At 37.6% G+C, this 15,207-nt stretch overlaps 1 protein-coding gene across 1 annotated transcript in view; it reads right to left on the reverse strand.

Annotated features, from left to right (window-relative positions):
• Positions 1-15,207, reverse strand: part of LOC124166068 (receptor-type guanylate cyclase Gyc76C-like) — a 279,411-nt gene that overhangs the window by 38,844 nt on the left and 225,360 nt on the right. The window contains exons 9-11 of the mRNA XM_046543687.1: positions 10,741-10,904; positions 4,366-4,677; positions 2,980-3,112 (exon numbers count right to left, since the gene is read on the reverse strand). Of these exons, the coding sequence (XP_046399643.1) occupies positions 2,980-3,112; positions 4,366-4,677; positions 10,741-10,904 (609 nt within the window). The remainder of the gene's footprint in view (positions 1-2,979; positions 3,113-4,365; positions 4,678-10,740; positions 10,905-15,207) is intronic.

The following is a 15,207-nucleotide window of genomic DNA, read 5'->3' on the forward strand; positions in this document are numbered from 1 at the left end:
TTTTTTCAAAGCTGAGGTCTTCGTAATATGATCCCTGCACGAGCCGGGACCTTTTTTTTGTTTTCTGGGAAGAGGAAATCGTCTGAGAGGGGGGGGCGAAAGCTGAATGGATGGGGATAGCGGATCGTGGGAAATGCGCCAATGTCGCTATCCCACGGAACTGAGGTTCTCCTGATAGGTGACACCTGGGATTTTCGGATTTTTTTCATCCGATCAATTTCGGTTCCCCACGTCGAACTCTTTTCACCGCTCAAACCCGTGAATTTGATGTATTTCGTCAGCTTGCCTAAAACGGCGCTGCATGCACTAGACGAGTTCTCATTTTTCCGAGTCAACTACCAACGACGTGCGAGCGACAGTGTATGACGCGAAATTCAAAGTATTCGAGGTATTCGAGACGGTACCTTTGGCATAACTATTCGAGATCTCGAATATCGAATACTTTCTATTATTCGAGGTATTCGAGTATTCGCGGATACTATTCGCACATCTCTAGTTAAGTGTGATAAAGAAGTATAGTGGAAGCTTGGTTTAACGAGTGTTCATAATCCCTTGATCATCACTACCTATATTGGGTGCTAGTTATGTATATCCGAAGCTGAAACATGATGCCACTCAACCACCATATTCACCTAATTACCTCTTTTATTTTGTATTGGTGCTAATTTGGGATGAGTCGATTCCACTTTTTTTTTATTCCTATTCCTTCAAATCGATTCCTGATTCTCTATTCCGATTCCATCGATTCTTTTTCCTTCTAATAGGTGGGATATTGATTTATCTGTAACATTGCTGTCATTGAAATTTAAGAGTTGAATGGAATAAAATAACAATTGCCGCAGTGGCTACATTGTCGTTTGGCTGCGGTGGCTAAACAATAATGTAGCATTCATTGCCTGTAGCATCCACACATACCGGAGCAGTCTGGCGGGTGCGCGGTGGCAGCCGAACACAACCTGTTGTGTCCGCCCGGAGGCCGTGGCGGCTTATGCCAAGCAAGTATCAACTTTCTCAATGGTTGCATTGATGAAACTGGGCTATACAAACGCGAATGTGTCTAAATTTTTATTATTGACGCAGACGCGTATTAGTCTATGAAAAAAGTTATATAAAAAAAAAACCCTCTCCCTGCTCGTATTTATAAGAAAATTTTTTTTCAGAGGAAAACTCACTCTCGGCACGTTTTTATTATCATCACACTTCAAATATCATTCGAAAATAAAAAATATAGATTTCGATAAATTATACGTTAAAATTGATGGTCCAGATTAAGATGGTGATTCTTAATCACAATAATTTGATTTGCCATGACCAGTGGTTAATAACAGAACGAAAAACGCATGCATTGCTTCCCGATGCTGTGGTTTCCAATTTTTTTCTCTGAGAGTTGCTCATGAACGCGCGTCATTTCAGGGTTCGTTGGTTTGTCGCTCTTACCGACATTTTCATGTTTCTGAGGCCACTTGGGTTTGGAATCCGACACAATCGAGAACCGACTCATCCCTATTACTAGTGTGTTTGCCTAAATTTACGTATTTTTGTATAATTTTTAAAGAAATTTTATGAAACAATTGTTGGTGCATATTTCCAAAAACCACACATCCATGGCTGTATGTTGCACGTTGTGTAGGAACATGATTTAGGATCTGGGATCATCCAGAATTGGTATGACGAGTCAGATTGTTGTGCGATGGGAGAAACTGTACTCCAGGCATCATGTCATACAGTTGCATCACACTAAGTGCACGAGAGGCAGTCATAGTGTGACACAGTTCGATAAGCATGCAGTGCAATCATACAATTCAAGCAAAGAGCTCTCATGAAGGAAAGGGATGCACCAGAAAGCCATCATTCGGCCACAGATGTGCAGTTCTTGGAAAAAAGTGCATTAAACCACAAATATTTTCATAGGCAAGGTTTGTCCATGGCCTAAAGCCTTAAAGGATTTCTTTCTGGGGGGGTGGGGGGGGGGGGCAAAAGCAAGGCCGTATCCAGAATTTTGTTCTGGGGGGGGCACAAGGATACACCGTAATACAAAACGAACGCAATGATAACAGGACCGTATTAAAAACCTTGCATATTTTTGAGGGTCTGGGGGGGGCACGAGCTCCCCCCTCCTAGATCCGCCTATGACCCCGTTCACTTTCAAGTAAAATACTGATGGTTTGCTTAGAAGTGATCTACCTTGTAATAGGATAAATAATAGTACATATAAATAAACGTAATTACCATGGCTGTGGATTCTTGACCTTGCTATATCCATATTTTTTACACATTAGTCATAGTTCTGTTGGTGGTACACAGCCCATATCTTTTTATAATACAATTATTGCTACTTGCTATACTTAGACTAAATACTAAAATGTGAGTTTAAGTGTAAGTGCTGGTGTGAAATATCATTTTCCAGATTTCAAACTGAATGGGTAAATCCCTGATACTAAACAGTACCTATGAATGAGCCAGATCAATGATGGATAAGGCAACAATAAGCAACTAGTAGGGATTAGGATTAGCAGAAAAGTCTCCACTTAACTTGGTACCAATGCTTAATTTCGGCCGGAAAACACTGGAAAAGCAATCTGGCACCTCTCAGGAGAAACAGGATTGTGTCAAAAGATTTCATCATTTTTTTATATTTGGTATAACATGATTGTAACATTTATTACTAGTTTTAAAAAAATTGGAAGTTTTCAAGGGTGGGGTTTTTATTTCAAAATCGTGTAGATTAAATGTGATGGTACGCGTTTCAGAACCTAAAATGTTAGAAATTATGCACTACTTAATACAAAAGCTCAAGTACTCCTTAGTAAAAGTAAACTCATGAAAACAGACAAACTGTGAACTATGAGATAGAAAGGATTAAAATTCAATCTCATTTTGAATCAGAAAATAAAGATAACTTCATGATGATGAAGTCTGTTCACTCAACTTTTGGAATTGACAAAGCCAAGAATGCAAAAGCAGACTACATAAATTTACCTCCTCGATCTTCCTTTCCAAATCCAAATCTCAGTTCCTTAACTCGAACCACAGAGCCTTTGTAGAAACCGGTTTTGGCGAACAACTGCATGCCACATCGTGACTCGTAAGAAACTCCGCTCACCAAGCTAAGCTGACAAGAGATTCAGAAGATAGAATGAAGTGTGAGCAAAATTCTGTTTATTTAATCACAAATCATATAAAAAGACCCAACATGTGTGACCAGTGGCGCAGCGAGGAGGGAGTTTTGGGGGATAAAACCCCTCCAAGAGCTCAGAGAAATTTTTAAGTTAAATCCATTTTACTTAATTGGATTGATATTACTAATAGAATAGTGTAAGGATTAATAAAATATCCCTCAGTAAGCCGTAAAACTTACCATTTTGAACCATTTATCTTAAAATTCCACAATTTATTAATATCTCACCTACCGCTTATCCTGGTGGGTATTTCATACTCCCACACACCCCAGTATCAATTGCACCTTAACCCCCTCCCCCAGCTTTAATTCTTAGCTGCGCCCCAGTGTGTGACAAGACCAATAGATTTCGTATTTGTTCATTAATGACTATATATTGTAGATAAAATGCAGTTTTTAACTGTATTCAGTCCCATCATGCTCGGCTCAATGACAATACTAATAAGTCTATTAGGTATAAATAATATTATTTCATACCAAATCAGGTATGAAAGTATATGCACATCTTAGAGAATAAATGAAATGTCATCTTAATAGAAGGAAAAAAATGTTATCTTCATTATCTTATTTCAAATTAAATTTCAAAATAAGAGTGGACACAATGTTAAAATAAATTCCATCAACCTCATAGAAACACAAGTAATTCATGCCTTAGAAAAAAGGGTGAAAAAATTTTAGCTTCTCAATAACCAATTTCACAACAAATATTTAATTTATTTTTTAATGCTATTATCAAACCACCAAATACAGCTCTTAATAGTCATTCTAAGGTATTCAAGAATTTTAACAATTAAACGTAAACAACTACCATATCCTGGATAAGATAAACCTACCCAGGCGGGACTCGTACCCGCGACCTCTGATTTGATAGGTGAGGACTTTATCCCTCCGTTACCGAGAGTTGGCAATATGCTCATTAAAAAAATAAATTGAATTTACACTTTAAGGCTGCTGAGAAATATATTTGTGGTTGAAAGAGAGTAAAGAATCCAAAAAAGAAAGGGAACTCAAACAAATGCATCTCATTTCTAGCTATAATTATGTACTAGAATCTCTAATTATGTTGCATAACAAAGTGATATTTTTGGAACCATTTCCATTTGTACTAGCTACCAAGTCCAATGAGGATAGATAAGAATAATAAAGATATTAGTTTAAGTAACAAAAAGATTAGGATCAACTTTCACCTTGCTAGGGGATGAGACGATCTCATTCCCACCCTGGAAGTAGCCATTGAGTTGGCTTGGGTGAATACGCCAAAGCAGACCTTCGATTTCTTGTTCAATCTTCCATTTCCGATACACATACAAAGTGCAAACCATGGCACAGAAGAGGAGCAAGGCCAGGACTGTGGCCATTGCAGAACTGATTTCACGCCACCCACTTGTATCATCAGGTCTTTGACAAAATTCATTGTCAAAACCACAGCGTGGCTCATCTTCTGGCTTGCTTGTTCCTGCCCATTGTATTTGGGTGGTGGAGTTGATGAGGCGGTAATCCTGTTTGGGTGACAGAAAGATTCACCGTAAGAGACATAATTACAGTAAAACTCGCTTATAACGATCACACATGTAATGAAATCCCACCTATAATGAGATGGGTTTCCAGTGTCTTGCACTTTGATGCAGCCAGAATGGGACAGTCCTTTGATTGCCAATGTTAATTTCCAATATGTAATGAGTTCAGATGACACAGAATCCTCACTATTACAAACTATTCTTTGATCCCTTGGGGAAATATTTCCTCTTTTATAAAGAAATTAAGGCCATATGTGCTACTTAACTGTTCCTTACCTTATCATGCATTGTTCTCATGTGTGGCCATCACCACCTATTTCTACCCTTGATCATAAAATTCTTCCCTGAACAGCCGTTTGATGGAAAGGATGGGATGGTGGTTAATAGTTAGGGATCTGTTGCTTAAATAAAGATTATTAACGGAATATTAGCGAGCAATCTTGAGATGCGTACGGCAAAATACTTCATTATGGATATAAGGAAATCCCTTTCATAACAAAATAGAATGATAGTCCCCTGAAATTCGCTATAAGCAAGTTTTACTGGAATAAATTAATATAAGTAAAAGAAAATCTTTCTACACATTAATTTTCAGTAAGTATGCTCAGTCAGCACAAAAGATAATTTAGACGAAAATTATTTTGGTAATTTGGGACAAATTTACCCTAGTAACCCTTTACCCTTTCTTTACCACGTAATTACTTGCGTGCAGAATTGCCAACAGTGAAGTATAAAAAATATGTAGTGAGGCATTTATTTAATTGTATGAGATTGAGAAAAATTTAAAGTAGAAAAGTAAAGTTCAGTACATCCACAACGACACTGTAGTGATATTTTAAAATTTATTTTCAATTTCATTTCGCAAATAGTTTCACATTATATACGCTATCGATGAGAGGCTATGGTCATTAACAAAAATTCAAGTATGTACTTAAAACTTACCTGATTATTTTCGTAAATAAATAGAGAAGATTACTAATTTTCATGGGATAATTATTTTCATTAAAATAATTTTATGAAAGATCGAATTCACATCTTGACAGTTGGCTATTTTGGATCCTTGACTGCAATTTGCCACTTGTGGACCATAACGTCGGCTACGAGTGAACAAATAAACACTGAAGGAGGATCATGAAAGTGACTGCAAGTGCCGAAGTAACGTGCCTGACAATTATAAATTCTAGCTTTTACCGGAGCATGAAGTAAACTAAACTAAGTTGCCTGATACTATACTGAAAATAGTAAAATATTGGAAACAGTGGAAAATTTAACCAGAGAGTTGCATCATTTTTGTTGTGATGCCATGGTGAGACAATATACTTTTTAATAACCGATATAATTGAAATTTGGTTCCCTCAACTTCTGCTAAGTATAGCACTCTTTATTACAGTGATTCATTGAAAATTTCAGGTGCAAAAGTTTGCAAAAGCAGTTTTTAGGATTCTCGTTTGGGCGAATTTGTTTCCTCGTAATCATGCCCTGAGGAGTTCAGTGTGGACACTGTTGTCACCAAGTGCTCAACAGAAGAAAATTAGTTCGAAGTTTAACATTGTTTCTATATTTTAAAAGAAATCCAATCGGCAATTCCTCTCACAGCATAACTGTTATTTATTTCGGTCATTTCTCTTTCTTCAAGTATGTATCTCCTCATGAATGTGGGTTTTATTTTTGTTATTATTTCACTTTCACCAAGTGGTTATTTCCTGATATAAATGTCATACTTGTATATTTAGTAACTTTTTGTCGTTCAATAAACAGTTATTCTTCTTTATCAACATCGATTTCGTTCATTTATCGTGCATATAGCGCATTAAAGCTATGTACTGTTAGTTCACAATAGCACTGATAGAGGGAGTGTCGTCGTGTTTATTTTAAAGTTCCACAGATGGCTCTGATGTCGCATCGGGAAGTTTTACCCGGAAAAAGTACGAATTTTACCCGTGTTTTACCATGAAATTACCCGAATTTACCACTTAAATTTACACCCGTCAACACACAGGTTACCCATTTTTACCACAATTTTACCTGTGTAAAATTAGGGTAATAATGGGGTAAAATATCTTTTGTGCTGACTGGGATGGCTATGTGATGATAGAATAAGCCAGAGGCGGGCAGGCTTTGGCTGAGAAACTAGCAGTGGTGCACTTATATTAACTGTATCCGCACTGGCAGAGCCTATTGTAGCCATGACAACACAAACCTCTCGAAGCACACTTCCCTCTGAAATGTTTAGATACAAACAGCAGTTATGTACTTAAATAAGAGATGTGCGAATAGTATCCGCAAATACTTGAATACCTCGAATACTAGAAAGTATTCGATATTTGAGATCTCGAATAATTATGCTAAAGGTACGACCTCGAATATCTCAAATACTTTGAATTTCGTGCCATACACTGTCGCACGCACGTTGTTGGTAGTTGACTCTGAAAAATGTAGAGAACTCTTGTCATTTAGTGCATGCAGCACCATTTTAGGCAAGTTGACGAACTACATCAAATTGGTGGATTAGAGCGGTGAAGAGAGTTCGACGTGAGGAACCGAAAATGATCAGGTGAAAAAATCTGAAAATCCCCGGTTGCCCCACCAGGAGAACCTCAGTACCATGGGATAGTAACTACCTCGCACAATTCCCAAAATCCGCTACCCCCTCCATCCATCAGCCCTCCTCCTCTGATGCTTTGACGCTTTCCTCCTCACCGAAATCAAACAAAAGGCCCCAGCTCACACAGGGTTCGTATTACAAAGACCATAAATCAAAAGCTTCAAAAGAAAATATCAAATTACAGGAGAATAATAGAATCACATGTATCACCCTTCCCTTTTTCTCCCCCACTGACCTTTTTCTGCCTACCTGCTTCGAACATTGCTGCAGGTCAACCGCTGCATGAGTCATTTATTAGCCCAAAAGTTGTTAAAAATGACTTTCGGCAATTGATATTACAGGCGGTCCTCGACTTTCGTACACTCGACTTTCGTACAATTCGCACTTTCGTACGTTCAAAATTGACACCTTTTACTTGACTTCCGTACGCTAAATTCGGACTTTGATCTGTATTTTTTTTTAAATTCCCGCGATGTTTATTGCGCATCCCAACATTCAATTGTTTCAAATGGCAGTATATGCGAACAATACGAACGTTTACCTCAGAGTAATCCTTACTCTGAAACGTTTACAATGAAGGGAATTGTTGGTAGTTGACTCTAATCTAGGTGATTTATTTGGGAGAGAGACTGCGTGCTATAGGCTCCCTCATCAAGAGAAGAAGAAAGCCTTCATTGAAGATATTTTTTAAAAAAGTTGACTAGACATCATCAAATAGCTTTCAATAAAACTAGTAAGATCTTCTTTCGAATTGTGTTTTTTTCGTTTGAGTGCTGTTTAATTCAAGTACACCTTCAGCAACGCTATTGCGATATTGCACGAAATATCACCCGAATTCCGTTTGTCTTTTGTCTTTTTTGAATAACATGCGAAATATATGCGATCACGAATGTCACCTGCCGAATGTTGAATTTTGGTGTGAAAATTAAAAGGTATCCAGAGTGCGGGTTCAACAATTACATTTTGTTATGCTATTTGATATGTTTTTTTATTTATAGTGGACGTAATAAGTGGAATGTCAACTTAAACCGCAAGAGGAAGTTTCACTCGATAGCCTACGGAGATATTGTTTTTTTAACTTTTATTTAAAGTTTCTGCGTATTTTCGAAAGAACTTAGTAGATTTGAGGAATTTTATTAACATATTATTAAAATTTTGTGAATTGAAATAAAATCCGTGAAAAAAAAGCTTTTAGTACGTATATTCCGCTCTTATGGAACTTAACCCCTAATTAGTATTGAAGTCAATGGTTCGACTTTCGTACATTCGACTTTCGTACAAGTTTTCGGGAACGCATTGTGTACGAAAGTCGGGGACCGCCTGTACATCTTTATTGGCTTGAAATATTAGTAATGTGTGCGTAATTTAAAAAAGAATAAGACCAAACACGACATATTTCTGCCTTTAGTTAAGCATTTTACGCAAGGAAATAAATGTCAAAATACGATGGAGACTTAGCATTCTGACGAAATTCGAATTTCCAAAGATGGACTGAAAATAATTGAAGAAAATCCGGCGGAGAAGCGCATGTATTTTGCAAAATGCCTCGGATAGTTCGCTAGCACTTGACAGTAGGAGTGGGGGTAAAGCGAGCTACCTGTTGAAAATAAGAAGTTGGATGACGCCGAGTATCAGATGGGCATCCCGCTGAAATGGCATTTGGTAGATAAGAATGTATACATCAGACAGAAATCCATCGTAGCAGTGTAAATGTCGAGACGGCATGCAATAATTTTTTCGCGAGGTGGTGTGTCCCCATAGGATATTTGAAAGAGATGTTAGTTGAATCGACTACATATATGCCCAAATTGTTACCATAAAATTAAATATTCCATTAATCAGCTCAATTCCTGTATGAATCCTTTAAAGGAAATCACAATTACTTGCAAAAATCCTGGGTTTCCTGCTGCACAGGCAACCTAGTCAAACATTCCCGCATTCATCGTTTTTTTCGTCCATCCCCTTGAAAAACGATAGATCAAGGTTCCACTGTATACCTTTTTGTTTATACATTCATCCAGTGAAATAGACGAAGAAATGTACGTTTAATATGCTTTGCGCAATTCTAGTATTCGAGGTATTCAAATATTTGAGCAATGATTTAATATTTGAATTCGAAATCGAGTTAGAGAAATCTGATATTCGACCCATCTCTAACTTAAATAGAGGTATGAATCAACAAGGCACTGCACTCTAGCCAATAGTTGATGATTCTGTTCCAGCCAATATTTGTTTTACCATTTTTCAAGGGAAGAGGAATTTCCTACATCATAAAGTGAAAAAGTGAGTGTAATCAATTAAGTAATAAATCCAGTCGAACAGTATCATTATTACATAGGTATTTCTGAACCCAAATAGCTCCCCAGTGAGAAATGGATCAACGAATCTACCTCGAATCTACATCGATTCGACGTCTATAGATCGTTACGTGGTCGACGTTGATTTTATTTGTTGAATCGACGATTTTTTGACGTGCTATTCTGATGAGTCAGGGTGTTGATTGGTGGAGAGGGGGCATAGTGAAAGTTTTGAAGTCTTAAAATTAACTGACAAACGTTATTAAAAGATATCTGACAAAAATAAGAAAGCTAAAATTAAATAATAATTTTGTTAATTTACATACATTAGCTTCAATTCCGGAGAACAATCGTTTGATTCCTTTTCATTCAGTTACTTGACAGGAAGTGCGTGGTGTTCAAGCTTGAAGACAGTTGCTGTAGAAGAAAGAGTTGAAAAGCCAGTCGAAATGTGTGTCGGTTGTTGTTGGTGCTGTGTTCGCAATTTGTGCTTTGCAGATTTCCATGTTCACACATTTGCCTCAGATACACCAGACCTTCTACTTGTGTCACAGTTCTTGGTATTTACTGCATGATGTGTGACATTATGCTTAAGCTTGACGTTGTTAATACGTGTAATTTGTTTTGATACGTTTGCACTTGCGCCACGGATGTCAACATGATCTCTCATTTTTTCTTAAGGGTGTCTGCTTATTATTCAAGATAAATATGCAAGACTTGAGGTTACAATTCGCGTATATAAAATTGAAACCGCCTAATTATTTCAGCCTTCATTTATTTACACATTGCGTGCTCGATTGAAATCCGTCATTGGCCAATAGATGGTCATTATTAGTTGAAAAGATTGTTATTTCAGTAATTGTTATTAAACCTCATTTTACATTGCATAATCAACCGAAATTCGCTGTGTAAAAAATCGCAGGTAAGTAGTCGATATCATGTTGATGACGTCGACATCGAAAATACGTTGATTTTTGGACCATATAGGCATCGATCGATGTGCAACTATCGATGCTTTATCGAAGACTACTTTGATGTCGAATCGACGATGATTCGATAACTCATTTCTTACTGGGCTCCTTAAGTGAAATATGTAATATCAACCAATTAAAAAGGAAAAACGGAAAATTCTTCTTTTCTCACCAATGTTTTTTTCCCCTTCTGGAAGAGTCCCACCGGAAGGAGTTGATAAGGACATGAGAAATTGTCGTGGATTAATACCTCATCATGTTTTCTTACAGCAAGCACAGAGAAATTTCCTTCCGAGTCTCCTTTATCGTCCAGAGTGATAATAGCACCAGTGATACCTTGATGGAGAAAAGAAGAAGGTAGTGAGGCAATTGATACACAAAAAAATAGGTATTTACATAATTGATAATCGAACTTAAGGTCAGACAATATAATAAAAAACTGACGTGTCATGAGTGATATGTTAATTTCCACTATTTGGAAGTAGATTATTATTCATAGAAACAATAATAGTTTTCTTCCACTGCTTTATGTTTACATTCAGACTGATAAATTAGTGCTCTCATCAGGTAAAAAAGAAAAAAAAACTTTCCAGAGGTAAACAAATCATGAAAGGACTATCAATGAAAGGTAAAAGAATGGAGGAGAAGAGAAACAAATCAAAGGAAGGATAAACGGTGGGATTTAAGTGAGGTAGTCGTCAGTTAGGGGTTTCTGTTGTAGCCATCATTAACATTCTAGGACTGTATGATACAAATGACTTTGTATACAGTCACGCGTACGGGTGTAAAGTTAAATACATCAAGGATGCAGTTCACCATGAAAAACTATTTGATTTGGGTGGGATTCGAACCTGAATCTCCCGATTGCCAGTCAGGTGTGTTGGCGAGCCATTTTCTCAGGGAAAACTTTGGGATGGGTTTCACCGAACAAGGTGTTGACATCACGAGTCCACAATGTGGCCCGACAGTGGCTTAGTAAGCACGAACTCCGCCATAAGTTTCACAGTGTGCACACATGACATCAACACCTCATTTGGTAAAACCCATCCCAAAGTGTGCTCTGAGAAAATGGCTTGGTAGTATAGTTGGCTAACATGCCTGACCGACAATAGGGTGGTTTCCTATTATTTTTTATTGCCTAAATCGAAAGATTATTACTCCTGCAGTACGTATTTCACGCTTTTAGATTTTTAAATGAGGATATCTATTTTTCGCGATTAAATGAAAAGTGAGAATTTTCAAGCGCGCGAAAAGGTGACGGCTAAGTATGAATGCCGGAAAAACTCCAAGTGACGTTGTTCTGGTTCCCGCTGCCGCAAGTGAGGTGACCTTGGGGCGAGGCTTTCAGCGCTGATACGACGCAGGATGCTAGCAGGTAGCAGAGTACCCTGCTAGCTGTTAGTGCTTGGCTTAAATAAGGATTGTTAATACCTTATCAAACGAAGAAAACTTTCCGACCTTAGCCAGTTTTAATAAGTGATTATTAAGACATGTTTCCCTGAGCTCTGTGCCTCATGCATGCATTGGTAATTTCAGACGATGTATAACTCCTATCTACTCGTATAGAAACTAAGTCCCTGTGACGTCACGTGGAGTGGGGCACCAATCTGGGCGCCATCATCGTATGGGCGCCAATCTGGCCTTTTTCAAATGAGGATAAAAATTGATCATTGCCATTTTTCTAAACCGGAATTTCTAAAACCAAATAATTTGTATATTACGAATACACTAATGGTGGGTAATGAATCGCAATCAATGACTTTCGTTTTCTTTGGTGAAGGAAACTACCCTAGTGGGAGATCCGGGTTCAAATCTTGGCGAAGTCGAATACCTTTTCATGGCGAACTTCATCCTTGGTGTATTTAATATTCCCGGGTTTTTCATCTCTTCCCCCTGTCCTAGCTTCTTCTCAGGATATTCATGATGGACATACCTAATGAAAGTTCTTGAATTTCGAACCTGATGATTACACCAACGTGCAGAAATGTGGTAAAAGAAAAGTAATAAGGGAGGGAAAACACTTATTTTTGATTTGTAACGTAATTCAAGATGCTCTAACAATGTATGCATAATAAACACTATTATCATGGGATAGGTAACTTATGAAATACATCTGAAGCTTTCTCATTCAACAAAGTAAAGCATTTATTCCAACTAAAAGCAGTACCTTGACCAACAAAAATGTGGAATAACATGCTGACCACCATGCCTGTCATAGTAACCAGCAATAAAAGTTCCTGGTAAGCCTGGCATATAAAGATAACTAGACACAAAGTGATTCAATAGGGAACTTGCATAGAATTCAGATATAATCAATAGCCCCAAAATTATATAAAAATATATGTTTGCATACCTCGGTGAAAGTTTTTTATTATTTTATGAGGTGGTTTGCGATATTTAATGCATCAAAGTTCACGAGAATTTTCAAATTCAAGTGAGAAGCGAAAACGCCCGATGATTGGCTGGTAGAAAAGTGACGTCATAGTTCAGTACGAGGAGGCACGGCGGCACGGCCATAGTAGATGTTGCATACTTGAATACATGCGACGGCGTGGTTATGATTCATTTATTGAAGTGCAGACGTATCGGAGTTGTCCAATGTGACTTCAGGGCTATTATTTGATCTATTTCTCCTTCATTGAAAGCGATAAATTGCGTAAAGATGAAGGAATATGGTTATTCTTAGGCTGATCCTATCAAGCTTCCTGTTATTGATTCCATCATGATAACAGGGTATTTTAATTGACTTCGTCGGCGCCGAAAGTCGATGCCGAGAAATGGAAAGGTAGCTGATGTGCATCTGAAATGTTTTATAGTTCATAACAAAGTGAGACTTGCATATAATATTGGCGAAAGCGTATACTCATGTGAAATGTGTATTCTTTTGGCAGTCCGGTAGAGAGTATTATGGTGAACTTATTTTTCAGCTCGAAGCAGTCAATGATGCTTTCAACTTAAAAATACCTTGCCTGGAGGGCGACAGGAAGCTCTGAGGAAGCCAGACGATTAATGTTTCAATTTAGTAGCGATAATATAGACGAACTTCCAACACAATCTACCATCTTGTGACTCAAAAACCCCGAAGCCACTTCCTATTCTGCAGAAAGAATCGGTCAATCGCACTTCGATCAATGTATTAAACACAACGTCTTCAGGTGTTAAGAAGTTACTTTTGTAATGAAATCCTTCCTAAAGTAGCATTAAAATGTGAATGTTTTCCAAACAGAGTCTTTAATACATTTTGGGAGCTTTTCTCTCGATATATCTGAAACCTACTCTAAAGGCGAGCTCATAGTCATTGCGATCGGTTGTCACTTAAAAATTCCGTATCGGAAATCCTAGACGGATGACCTTCGACGATAACCATGATCACCTGCACACTCACTATCACTGGAACCCGTGGTGAAAATATCATCCCAATCCAATTTCTATTTGGTTTTAACTGGGGAAATAAGATCAACATAGAACTGCACATTCTTTGGGAAACTTTGGGTTTGACTTTCCCTCAAACACCCCATTTCCCCTGTGGTGCACATCAGTCCTATCTTTTTACGATGGCCTGACAACCTTTAATTGGATCCTTGGTTTATCCTGACAACCAACTAAATGGAAATTGCTGATCCACACGTCTTCCTCTATCTCTACAGTTTCCAAATCAAGGGCCGCGGAACATTCCTCTTGTGAGTCAACTTTTTCTGAAAAGCAAGCAACGGCGTAGAATAAAATCAAAGAATGCTGCGATTCATTTTTTGTGACCACCTCTGGATTCCATTCTTTTTCCATCTACAACTTCCTTTATCTTTCGGGGTAAACTATGGGACAAGAAAATGTTTAAATATTTTCATTAATTTATAACAAAATATAAGTTCTAAAAATACCCAAAAGCCATTTTATTAATCCGCACTGATGAGTGTAAATTAATGTGGAAGATGAATGCTGTAGACGTAGTAGTTTTCCTTAGGTTGAGTTGCAAAGTTCATGAAGTTGACAAAACGGCTAATTTTTCGGTGCGCGGAGTCATTCATTGCACTGGCCGTGTCTACATTTTTCCATTTTTTTGTGATAAAATAAATCAGAATTTAGGATAAAATTTCCTTTAAAGTGACGTATAGTTCATTATTATAGCATGCAGTGAAGCCAGGATATAAATTTGCAAAGTATACAGCGGCACATCATTTTGACGCCGACAGTATAAGAAAACGCTGTCTTCTTGGCTGGCACTCGAATGCATGAGGATCAACGTTGCTCTATATTTTCATATTTCCTCCCTTGATTTTAAACATCGTGGAATTTCCTATGTCCTTCCGTAACTGAAATTGAACAACAGCCATAAATAATTTGAGTCCATCGTAACCATCGAGAAACACCTATCTCGATTTTTGTTGAGAAGTTGAGTTTTTATTCTACGGCGGCCGAATTATCGAAAAATCTCAGTTTCAAATCATTCAGTCAATGAAATATGGAAATATTATTTATATTAAAGTTATCTTCGCTCACATAGCACATGGGTTTATCATTCCGTTTATTATACTCTTATTTTTCCGTAACGCTCATCCCGACAGACGGCATGCATCGAGGCTTTTTTTCTAATTTCCTCCGTGGGAATGGAGGCGAAAATTTTTTCTGGGGTGTTATTGCA

This window comes from Ischnura elegans, chromosome 9 (genome assembly GCF_921293095.1).
Source record: "Ischnura elegans chromosome 9, ioIscEleg1.1, whole genome shotgun sequence".
NCBI classification, from domain to species: Eukaryota; Metazoa; Arthropoda; class Insecta; order Odonata; family Coenagrionidae; genus Ischnura; species Ischnura elegans.